The sequence below is a fragment of the Octopus sinensis genome, linkage group LG24 (assembly GCF_006345805.1).
Source record: "Octopus sinensis linkage group LG24, ASM634580v1, whole genome shotgun sequence".
NCBI lineage: Eukaryota > Metazoa > Mollusca > Cephalopoda > Octopoda > Octopodidae > Octopus > Octopus sinensis.
In genome coordinates this window covers 17,833,673-17,845,259 of record NC_043020.1, presented here as the reverse complement: position 1 = coordinate 17,845,259, position 11,587 = coordinate 17,833,673, and the positions used below count along the sequence as shown (strand labels likewise).

At 41.5% G+C, this 11,587-nt stretch overlaps 1 protein-coding gene across 1 annotated transcript in view; it reads right to left on the bottom strand.

Annotated features, from left to right (window-relative positions):
• LOC115224018 (tyrosyl-DNA phosphodiesterase 2) overlaps positions 1-11,587 on the bottom strand; it is a 32,328-nt gene that overhangs the window by 6,675 nt on the left and 14,066 nt on the right. Inside the window, exons 2-5 of the mRNA XM_029794809.2 lie at positions 8,773-8,945; positions 3,831-3,947; positions 1,672-1,882; positions 152-322 (exon numbers count right to left, since the gene is read on the bottom strand). Of these exons, the coding sequence (XP_029650669.1) occupies positions 152-322; positions 1,672-1,882; positions 3,831-3,947; positions 8,773-8,945 (672 nt within the window). The remainder of the gene's footprint in view (positions 1-151; positions 323-1,671; positions 1,883-3,830; positions 3,948-8,772; positions 8,946-11,587) is intronic.

Sequence of the window (11,587 nt, the reverse complement as noted above, 5' to 3'; positions counted from 1 at the left end):
TCACAGACCCCAGTTGAACCGTCCAACCCATGCTAGCATGGAAAGCGGACGCTAAATGATGATGATATATATATATATATATATAGATATATATACACACACACACATATTTTATTGATGAAATAAAATAGAATTAAAAAGCAAACAATACCTCTTTCTCTCGTAGGTTCAGATCCCCGCCAAATATCACTGTCCTTTTCTTGTCAGTTTCCAGAACTTTCTTGAAACCAATGTTTAGCTGACGTTGTCTCTCGGTGGCATGGCCAGCCATACTCTCCAGGTGAGTGTTGATTAACAAGACAGGAACATCTTTAATTACACACTGAACAAAGATACCGGATAACAGAGAAGTCTGTGAGAATACAATTTGCTAAAGTGGGACAATATTTTGACTGCTACATTTAAATTTCAAACTCCACAATGAGGATGCTATTTAGAGTGGAAGGAAAAAAAGAAAAGGAGCAATGATCACTGTGTGGTAAGAAGCTTGTTTCCCAACCAAATGGTTCTGGGTTCAGTCTCACTGCATGGCACCTTGGTCAAGTGTCTGCTACAGTAGCCTTGGACTGATCAAAGCCTTATAAGTGGATTTGGTAGATGGAAACTGAAAGACGCCCATCATGTGTGTGTGTGTGTGTGTGAGTGTGTGAGTGTGTGTGTGTGTGTGTGAGTGTGTGTGTGTTTGTTTGTTCTCCACCACCACTTGACAGACAATTGGTGTGTTTATGTCTCCGTAACTTAGCAGTTTGGCAAAAGAGACCAATAGAAGTGCCAGGCTAAAAAAAGAAAAAAGAAGTACTGGGGTTGATTCATTTGACTAAAAATTCAGGGTGGTACCCCAGTATGGCCACAGTCAAATGACTCAAGCAAGTGAAAGGTAAAAGAAAAATTAAGGAAACTGAAATAACACCCCACTCTTCATTCCCTGTTCATCTAAAAGACATTCATTTCCTCTTTTTGACTTCTTTCAGTCTTTGAACCGTGTTGATGCTGGTGTACCACCTTGAAGGATTTAGTTGAACAAATTGGTCCAGTTTTTGTCTTTTCTTTTTAAAGTTGGGCGCTTATTGCTTATTTTATCAGTCTCTTTTGTTGAACTGTTAAGTTATGAGGATGTACACAAACCAACACCTGCTCACATATAAATCTCATGCAAACTGTTACTTGCTACAAATACAACCCTTCTCTCATACACATACAAAAGCTTGACCTCACATATACATGTATGTCTTGCACACTCAAACATTATTGCCCTCTGTTAATGCGCACATTAACCTGTTAAAACAGATGTACAGTATGTATGTGTGGGGCTGTGTGGTAAGTAGCTTGCCGCCCAACCACATGGTTCCAGGTTCAATCTTATTGCTTGGTACCTTGGACAAATGTCTTCTACTATAGCACCAGGCCAACCAAAGACTTGTGATTGGATTGGATAGATGGAAACTGAAAGAAGCCTGTCATATGTGTGTGTTCCGCTACCATTTGACAACTGGTGTTGGTGTGTTTATGTCCCTGTAACTTAGTGATTTGGCAAAAGGGACCAATAAAATAAGTACCAGACTTCAGAAAAAAGAATACTGGGGTCAATTTGTTCAAATAAAGATTCTTCAAGGCATGGCCACAGTCTGATGACGGAAACAAGTAAAAGATAGAAGATACTAATTAGCTTACCTCTGTCAATAATAGACATCGACTCATGACACTGGAGAAGAATGGGAAGACTTCTTCAGTTTCGGTTCTTACTTCAGAATCCTTCAATAACGTGACAGTGAAATAGCCAACATCATTGGAAACAGAAACTCGGTAATCAGGACAATATTTCTTCAAAACTACGAGAGATTCTGGCACAACTTCTTGTAGGAAAATGACATGTGGGTTCTCACTGAAAAATATGACAGCAACCACCACTATTATTATTATAAATACCTGAATCTTATGAATTATGCAAAAAAAATATAAAATAAAAAAAATCAACAAATAGATTCCTTATACAAGCATGGCTGTATGGTAAGAAGCTTGCTTCTCAACCACATGATTCCAGGTTCAGTCCCACTGTGTGACACCTTAGACAAATGTCTTCTACTATAGCCTTGGGCTGATCAAAGCCTCATGAATGGATTTGGTAGATGGAAACAAAAAGAAGCCCGTTGTGTGTATCTATACATTTGTGTGTGTGTTATCTATGTATTTGTGTTTGTTCCCCTGCCATTGCTTGACAACTAATGTTGGTGTGTTTACGTCCCCATAACTTAGCGGTTCAGCAAAAGACTGACAGAATAAGTACTAGGCTTACAAAAAATAAGTCTTGGGGTTGATTTCTTCAACTAAAAACTCTTTAAGGCAGTGCTCCAGCATGGCCACAGTCAAATGACTGAAGCAAGTAAAAGAATTATCAAAATAAAGACAGACCCAGGCCATGACTTTTTGGTCATTTGCAAAAAGAAAAAAACCGTTGTCACAGCAAAAGACCCATAGACTATTCACTAGTTTTGCTCTGAAGACTTTAAATATCTTATAGAAAACAGTATAGTCCTTTATTTTGGAACAAGGCCAGCAAGTTCTGAGGAGAGGGTAGTAGTTGATTATATCAACCCCAGTATCCAACTAGTATATATTTTACTGACCCTGAAAGGATGAAAGCAAAGCCGACCTTTGCTTTCATCCTTTTGGCTTGAGACAGATGAAATGCTAAGCATTTTGCCTGGCATGCTAGCGATTCTGCCATCTCACAGCCTATAGTATTTCTATATTCAAAGAGTACACTATGTTCAGTTTAACACAGGTACACGCTCTTGAAGAATTGTATTCAATGCAAAACCTAAGAGTAGATATGGTGATTAAGACAACCAAGTGTAAAACCATCTTATTCAATCAATTCATATACAAAGCATTTACTATTTACAGAAACCGTCAATTTATGTAAACCATTTTGATACCAACTCCCCTGCCACTGCCCCTGGGTCTGTGATACAAACTTCCTATCTTAAAGGGGTCTAAATTATAACCTCCCATCAAAATTTCATGTTAACTTCAGCTTCATAATGACATAGACACAGGTGTGGTAAGAAGCTTGCTTCCCAACCGCATGGTTCTGGGTTCAGTCCCACTGTGTGGCACCTTGGGCAACTATAGCCTCAGGCTGACTAAAGCCTTGTGAGTGGATTTGGTAGATGGAAACTGAAAGCAGCTTGTTGTAATATATATATACACATCCACATATCCATGTATGTATCGCCCACTACCACTTGACAACTGTTGTTGGTGCGTTCATGTCCCTGTAACTTAGCTGTTCAGCAAAAGAAACTGATAGAATAAGTGCTAGGCTTAAAAAAGATCTCGGGTTGACTTGTTCAACTAAAATTCTTCAAGGCAGAGCCCAAGCATGACCGCAGTCAAATGACTGAAACAAGTTAAAAAAGTAGATAAAGTTATGTCGTTATATTCATTATTTTGAAAAATTAATTGAAATAAAGGCAAAGCATTTCAACAAAAATATGGCTATTGAAAGGTTTAACACAGAAAAACATATCTGAAACACATTCTTATTTCCTTATTGCCCACATGGGGCTAAATATAGAAGGGACAAACAAGGACAGACAAAGGGATTAAGTCGATTACATTGACTCCAGTGCATAACTGGTACTTAATTTATTGACCCCGAAAGGATGAAAGGCAAAGTCGACCTTGGCGGAATTTGAACTCAAAATGTAACGCCAGACGAAATACGCTAAGCATTTCGCCCGGCGTGCTAACGATTCTGCCAGCTTGCCACCTTGTCTGAAACATGTTCTGCCAACCCATCAAAAAAATGATTAAAAAACGAAAATTACTTGGCAATGACTTGACATACAGCTTTGGTTCTCCTCTTCAGATTATTGGTGTCTAAACCATCAATGTTCCAAGACAGGATACGAATACGTTTATCTTCACTAATTGCAGCATTTTGTCTGGATTGAGGAAAAAAAAAGAATTATGATAATGTTGAAACAGTGATAAGAAAGTGGAGAGCTGAATAGTAGGTCTTCAGAGATGAAACTTCACCTCAACATCAAAGAATGGAGTGTAAACAAGAGCCTGGTTGATTGAATGCATGCAGCACAACAGAGGAAACTGGAGAGTGTTGGCAAGACAACTGCATCACGAAGTGCTGATCACTAATTGTGGAGGGAATGTATAGAAGAGGTAGACTCAAGAAAACATGGGATGAAGTGGTGAGAAAAGATCTTCAGACATTGGGGTTTCACAGAAGCGATGACAAGGGACCAAAACTTCAAGCAGTTTACTGTGCTTGAGAAGACATGCTAAGCTAAGAAATATATTGTGGCAGTCCCATGCATACAGACATATCCTCTACATCCTTCTCTCAGCCAAGAGATCCTAGTCTTGCCATCTCATGGGTGCTGGTACCACATAAATGTATGCATGCTGGTGTCAGGTAAAAGAACCCATACTGGTGCCATAGAGAAGCACCCAGTACACTCTGTGAAGTAGTTGGTGTTTGGAAGAATATTCAGCTGTAGAAACCATGCCAAAACAAACAAATGAAGCCCAGGAAGGTCTCTAAATGGCCACCTCCTGTTTAACTGTGCAACCCATAGCAGCAAGAACAGATGGAGGCAATGTGGCCATAGTCAGTGGCATGAGTGTTGGGTCTCACAGAGGCAATGCCAAATGACCAAGATCTTTGGCATTGTGTTGGGTCTCACGGAGGCAATGCCAAATGACCAAGATCTTTGGCATTGTGTTGGGTCTCACGGAGGCAATGCCAAATGACCAAGATCTTTGGCAATATGCCGATTCAGAAGGAAGACTCATCTAGCCAAATGAAACCATAGTCATGGCAGATACAGGCATCACACAACTGGCACCTGTGCAGGTGGCATGTAAAAGCAAAATTACATTCTTGGAGTGGTTGGCATTAGGAAGGGCATCCAGCCATAGAAACCATGCCAAATCAGATTGGAGCCTGGTGCAACCCCTCAGTTTATCAACATTATCATCGTCATTTAACGTCCACTTTTCATGTCGGCATGTGTTGGATGGCTTGACTGAGTGCTGGCAAGCCAGAAGGCTGCACCAGGTTCCAACCTGATCAGGCAAAGTTTCTACAGCTGGATGCCCTTCTTAACACAAATCATTCCAAGAGTGTAGTGAGTGCTTTTTTACTTGTCACCAGCATGGGAGCCAGTCAGGCAGCACTGGTAACAACCACACTCCAATGGTGTTTTTTGTGTGCCACCAGCATGGAAGCTGGCACTGGCATTGACTACGCTCAAATGGTGCTTTTTACGTGCCACTGGCACAGGAGCTAGTCAGGTGGTACTGGCCATGACCACTCTTGAAATGTGCTTTTTACGTGCCACTGGCACAGGAGCTAGTCAGGTGGTACTGGCCATGACCACTCTTGAAATGTGCTTTTTACGTGCCACTGGCACAGGAGCCAGTCAGGCGGTACTGGCCATGACCACTCTTGAAATGTGCTTTTTACGTGCCACTGGTACAGGAGCCAGTCAGGTAGTACTGGCCATGACCACTCTTGAAATGTGCTTTTTACGTGCCACTGGCACAGGAGCCAGTCAGGTGGTACTGGCCATGACCACTCTTGAAATGCGCTTTTTACGTTCCACTGGCACAGGAGCCAGTCAGGTAGTACTGGCCATGACCACTCTTGAAATGTGCTTTTTACGTGTCACTGGCACAGGAGCCAGTCAGGTGGCACTGGCCATGACCACTCTTGAAATGTGCTTTTTACGTGTCACTGGCACAGGAGCCAGTCAGGTGGCACTGGCCATGACCACTCTTGAAATGTGCTTTTTACGTGCCACTGTCACAGGTGCCAATCAGGAGGTACTGTCATTGGCCACGACAATCAGTGGTGCTTTTCCCTGGCACAAACCCAAACTGCATCTCATCCGAACTAACTCTCTCCCTAATTAGTTGGGCTATGACCCTCTCCGTGACTTTCATTACCTGATACAACAACTTGATACCTCTGTAATTATTCGTATCTAATGCATCACTAGTGTGAAAAAATGCCCAAATTGACACTGGCATAAAGGGAGGTAACTCAAATAAAAATAAAGCAAGCCACTGTTTATAGTTGAATTTCTGTCAATAATTCAATGCTGCATGCCTCAAGTATATGCAGGGACAGTAAAGAAATATATATGCAGGTTTGGTGCAAATTAGCACTTTACTGGAAAATAAACTATGCACCAAACTTGCATAAGCTGATGTTGTGCAGCAATCAATGAATTGCAAACTAAGTTCCCACACCCATGTCATTTGATAAACTTAGTTCTCTCTTCCCAATGATGCTGAAGTCTAACTTTTTTGTCTTCATGCATAGTTTGCTTACATAGATATATTAGAAAAAAAAAAGACACGAAAATCATGTGAAATTCAACTATCCAGGGTTTTTTGAGTAGCTGGAGTTTGCAGGAGTGGCTGTGTGGTAAGAAGCTTGCTTCCGAACCACATGGTTCTAGGTTCAGTCCCACTGTATGTCACCTTGGGCAAGTGTCTTGTTATAGCCTCGGGCTGACCAAAGCCTTGAGTGGATTTGGTAGACGGAAACTGAAAGAAGCCCATCACACGTGTGTGTGTGTGTGTATTTGTGTGTCTGTGTTTGACCCTCAACCATCACTTGACAACTGATGTTCATGTTTACGTCCTGTAACTTAGCAGTTCAGGAAAGAGACTAACAGAATAGTACTAGGCTTACAAAGAATAAATGCTGGGGTTGATTTGTTTGATTGAATGCGGTGCTCCAGCATGGCTGCAGTGAAATGACTGAAACAAGTAAAAGAATAATATCTTTACTCTTAACCATCTGAGTGCTCTACTACTACTTGAACTTCATACCACAAAATGGCTAAGTGGTAAGAAGCTTGTGTCCTAACCACATGGTTCTGGGTTCAGTCCCACTGTGTGGCACTTTGGACAAGTGTCTTTTACAATAGCCTCAGGCTGAACGATGCACATCGTATAAATATCATCATCATCATCATCATCTAATGTCCGTTGTCCATGCTGTCATAGATTTGACTGGGCTGGCACGCTGGAAGGCTGCAGCAGACTCTAGTCTGACATGGCATGGTTTTCTATGGCGAGATGCCCTTCCTAACGCCAACCACTCCAAAAGTGTAATGGGTGCTTTTATGTAACACCAGCATGAGTGCCATTTGCATGACACCAGTATCTGCCACAACTGCCATGATGGGTTTTCTCAAGCCTGACATAATGCCAAAGGTCTCAGTCATTGTCTCCATGAGACCCAACATTCAAAGGACGTTCTTTACGTGCTACCAGCACGGGTGTACATGGCTTGATGGGTCTTCTCGAGCACAGCACATCACCAAAGGTCTCTCACCAGTCATTACCTCTGTGAGGCTCAGATCATGCTTCACCACCTTGTCCCCCACCTTCCTGAGTCTACCTCTACCACAGGTTCCCTCCACAGGTAGAGATTGGCACACCTTTACGCAGCTGTCCCCATCCACAGCACAGTCATCTCTCTTGCGCACCACATGATTCCTCTTATACCTAACTTTTTTCTCAAGATGCCTACACTCTGTCTAACATGCACACTGACATTGCACATCCAGCAAAGCATACAGGCTTCATTTCTTTCAAGCCTATACATGTCCTCGGCTGTCACAGCCCATGTTTGACTGCCATGCAGCACAGCTGATCACACACAGGCATCAAACAATCTAACTTTCACTCTGTGAGAAAGAGCGAGAGAGAGGGGGGGAGGGGCTCTTTGTTGCCAGCAGGGGTAGGAGCTCTCTGAACTTTGCCCAGCCTAATCTTATAATCTTATTCCCATAGCTATGCTCTTGGAGCATCCCCCTCCACTACTAACTTGGTCACCTAGATAACACAAGCCATCTACTACCTCTAGCTTGCACCCCTGACAGTTGATGGAGTCTACTTTCTGCACATTTTCAGCATTTATTGCACCTGTGCATCTTCCACATACAAAAGCTAGTTTCCCTGTTAACCTTCCTCTAATGTTGCTGCACCTTTTATGTGTCCAAAGCTAACACTGGGTGAATCTTATGGAGATTCTACCTACACCTTTTCTACAGATTGAGCAGGGGCATCTACCTGAAAGAATTTGTGGTTTGTCTTCCTTCCTACTTACTAAGACTTTAGTTTTTGCTAGGTTATCCCTAAGGCCCTTTGATTCTAGACCTTTTTTCCATACTTGAAGTTTTGTCAGTGAACAGGTCAGTTTCATTTTGCGTCATGATATGATGGTGTCAAATAGCAGGGCAAGATGTGAAGCCAGCCAGCCCCATGTCAAATTGTTCAACTAATGCTAACATTGAAAGCATGAGAGGGTGGGTGTATTGCGAACAAGAAACCAGGATTATCTTGAAATTCCATTTTATTTACAATAGGAACCATTTGAACATTTGAAAACATGTTTAACCCTTTAGTATTTAAACCGGCCATATCCGGCCAAAATAGTTAATCTGTTTTATGTTCAAACTGACCAGATCCAGGCTCTCACACCTACCCTACAATGTTATTCTACATTAAGTAATTACACCATCAAGATCTTGAAGATATGAGATAATGCATGATTAATTCAAATCAATGGGAATCAATAGGCATTATGTTTGATAGAATAACCTGAACACTAAAGAGTTAAATAAGCAAAATACTAAATGTATGTGGTTTTGTATGTACAGGTCATGATGAAAATGAAAACGAAATGGAATTTCTTTTCAACAGCAAGTTATTCAAATTGTTAACACTTACAGCAAACCTTGAGGCTCTAATGAAAGTCGTGGCTTTTTCTTTTTAGAAGAATTAATTTCGTTATTTTCTTGAGAGCGTCTTGGTGTATTTTTGGTCGTTTCTTTACTATCACTGGTACTGTCCTGACTTGTTTCCTCACCTCCATTTTTTTCAAAGTAAAAGTTTACTGCACACTGCGGAGAAAGATGAAAGCATTAATAATTATAAATTCTAACACGATTTTTGTTGTTGGGTAGCAACTTTTGTTTCCTATCTGTTAACTCCCAGAAAGCATGAAAAATAGTTAATATTTCCATCAAACTTTGCCTCTGTTACATTTATTCAAACCCCAAAGAATCCCTCGCAACACATGGCTATGTTACTTCCCTACTACTCCTGCTTGTGATCAGAGACACACATATTGTCAGCCACTAAGGGACATGTTTAAGTGGTTAAGGTCAAGCACCTGACAAGCAAATGTGTGGTATTGAGCAGAATATTTGCTTTAATGGATATAATGATATTTCTGCTTCAGCAACTCAGCACTGAATCTGTCTGAAATGTAATGGAAAATAGGTCAGCTTCAAAATATTGATGTCCAGGTGACAAAAGCAAAGTTTGAAGAAGGGAATAGTACTCATTTCCTTTGATTTCTGGATAGAAGTAAATAAGAAATAGCACTTATTGATGAAAGATAAAGAAAGAAAGTTGTATAGTGTAATAAAACATTTGGAATTAGAAATTTTACAGTTGATACAGCACTTCGTATAGTGCATAGGATTATCTTGAAATTCCATTTTATTTATAATAGGAACCATTCGAACATTTGAAAACAATTTTAAATAAGTAAAATACATAATGTATATGTGGTTTTATATGTACATGTTTTTTTGTTTTTTGCATGGCCATACAATGGGACTGAACCAGAACCATGTGGTTAGGAAGCTAGCTTCTACCACACAGCCATACCTGTATCTTTCACTTGTTTCAGTTATTGGGCTGTGGTCATGTTGTGGCACCATCTCAAAGGGTTTAGTCAAACAAATTGATCCAATTCCTTATTTTTTAAAGCCTGGTATTTCTTCTATTGGTCTCTTTTGCCAAACCACAAGGTTATGGGGATGCAAATAAACCAACATTGGTTGTCAAGCAGTAGTGAGGGACAGAGAGACAAACACAACACAAACACACAATGGGCTTCATTTAGTTTCCGTTTACCAAATCCACTCACAAGGCTTTGGCTGGCCTGATGCTACAGCAGAAGACACTTGCCCATGTGCCACATGATGGGACTGAACCCAGAACAATGTGGTTAGGAAGCAAACTTCTTACCACACAGCTACACCTGCATCTATCATTCATGTTTGTTTAACATCCATTTTGCCAAGCTAGCATGGATTCGATAAGGATATATTTGAGGTAGGATTTTACAGCCAGGTGCCATGGGGGGGGGAGACACCCAACCACAGAACCATGCCAAAACTGAGACACTGGAGCATGACAGAGCCCTCTGAGTCATTGGATCCATGTCAAATTATCCAACTCACTGCAACATGTAAGATGGATGTAAAATGACAAGTGATGATGCTGACACACACACACACACACAAAGTCAGCTGAAAAGTTCATAGGCTTCTCTCGTGGAATGTGACCAAATGAAGTTTAATTTTCAAAACAGCCCCCTTTGCAGTCCACACACTCTTAAGTTAAGTTAGTTCAGGCCATTTCTGGTCAAGAGAGACTTTGAACCGAGCGGTCGTCGGCATCTTCACCATCTCGTCCGGCAGCTTATTCCACGGATCCGCAACCAGGACGGAAAAAGCCCCTCTCCTTCGACTGAGATGAAATCGTCGCAGATAGAGCTTTTCGGTGTGACCCCGCAGCCGACACTCTGGAGCAGGAGTGAAGAACAGCTCTTTCGAGAGGTTACACTTTCCGCTTGTGATGTTGTGAGCAAGAATGAGATCACCACGGCATCGTCGTTTTTCTAGAGAATAAAGGTCGAGCGTCTTCAGCCTTTCTTCCCATCAGTGTTGCAACGTTTAGATCCCATTGGTGAAAAAGCTTTCATCTTGTTGGTCAATAAAGTCATCAACAGCAAATACGACGTCATCACCACTGTAGTACTGGTCTCTAGCCAAGGGTTTTCTCATGTTGGAGAACAGATGATAGACAGATGGGACAAAACCTGGAGAATAAGGAGAGTGATCAACCAGTCTAAAAGCCACAGTCATGCACAGCAGCCATTGAAACCAAGGATTTGTATGCTGGAACATTGTGTTGATGAAATAAGACCCCTTTCATAAGTTTTCCCCAAACATTTTGGTCTTGATAGCCTTTCGTAGCTGCTTCAGCAAGCTGGCATAGTACTCCCCATTGATAATGTGGTCCTTTTGAAAATAGTTAATAAACACATTTCCTTTTGCGTGCCAAAAAACTGAGGCCATCACTTTCCCAGTAAATGAAACAACCTCGATTTTCTTTGGAGCAGGTGAGGAGGGATGTTTCCACTGAATGGATTGTCTCTTTGTCGCTGGCTCAAAGTGATGCACCCAACACTCATCCTGGCATAGGAAATATTCAAGGATACCAGCTGGATCTGCCTCAAACTGTGTCAGATTTTCCCATGATGTGACCAGGTGTCAGAAGACGCGACACTCACTGAGCAGCCACTTTAGTCATGCCAAGTTCATTGTGCAGAATATTCTCAACTCTGAGATGTACTAATAGCCTTGGTTATCTGATTTATAGTTGCTTGTCATCCATCACCATGTGGAGAACACAATCAATGTTTCCTTCTGTGGTGGCAGATGCAGGACACCCAAACCATGGGTCA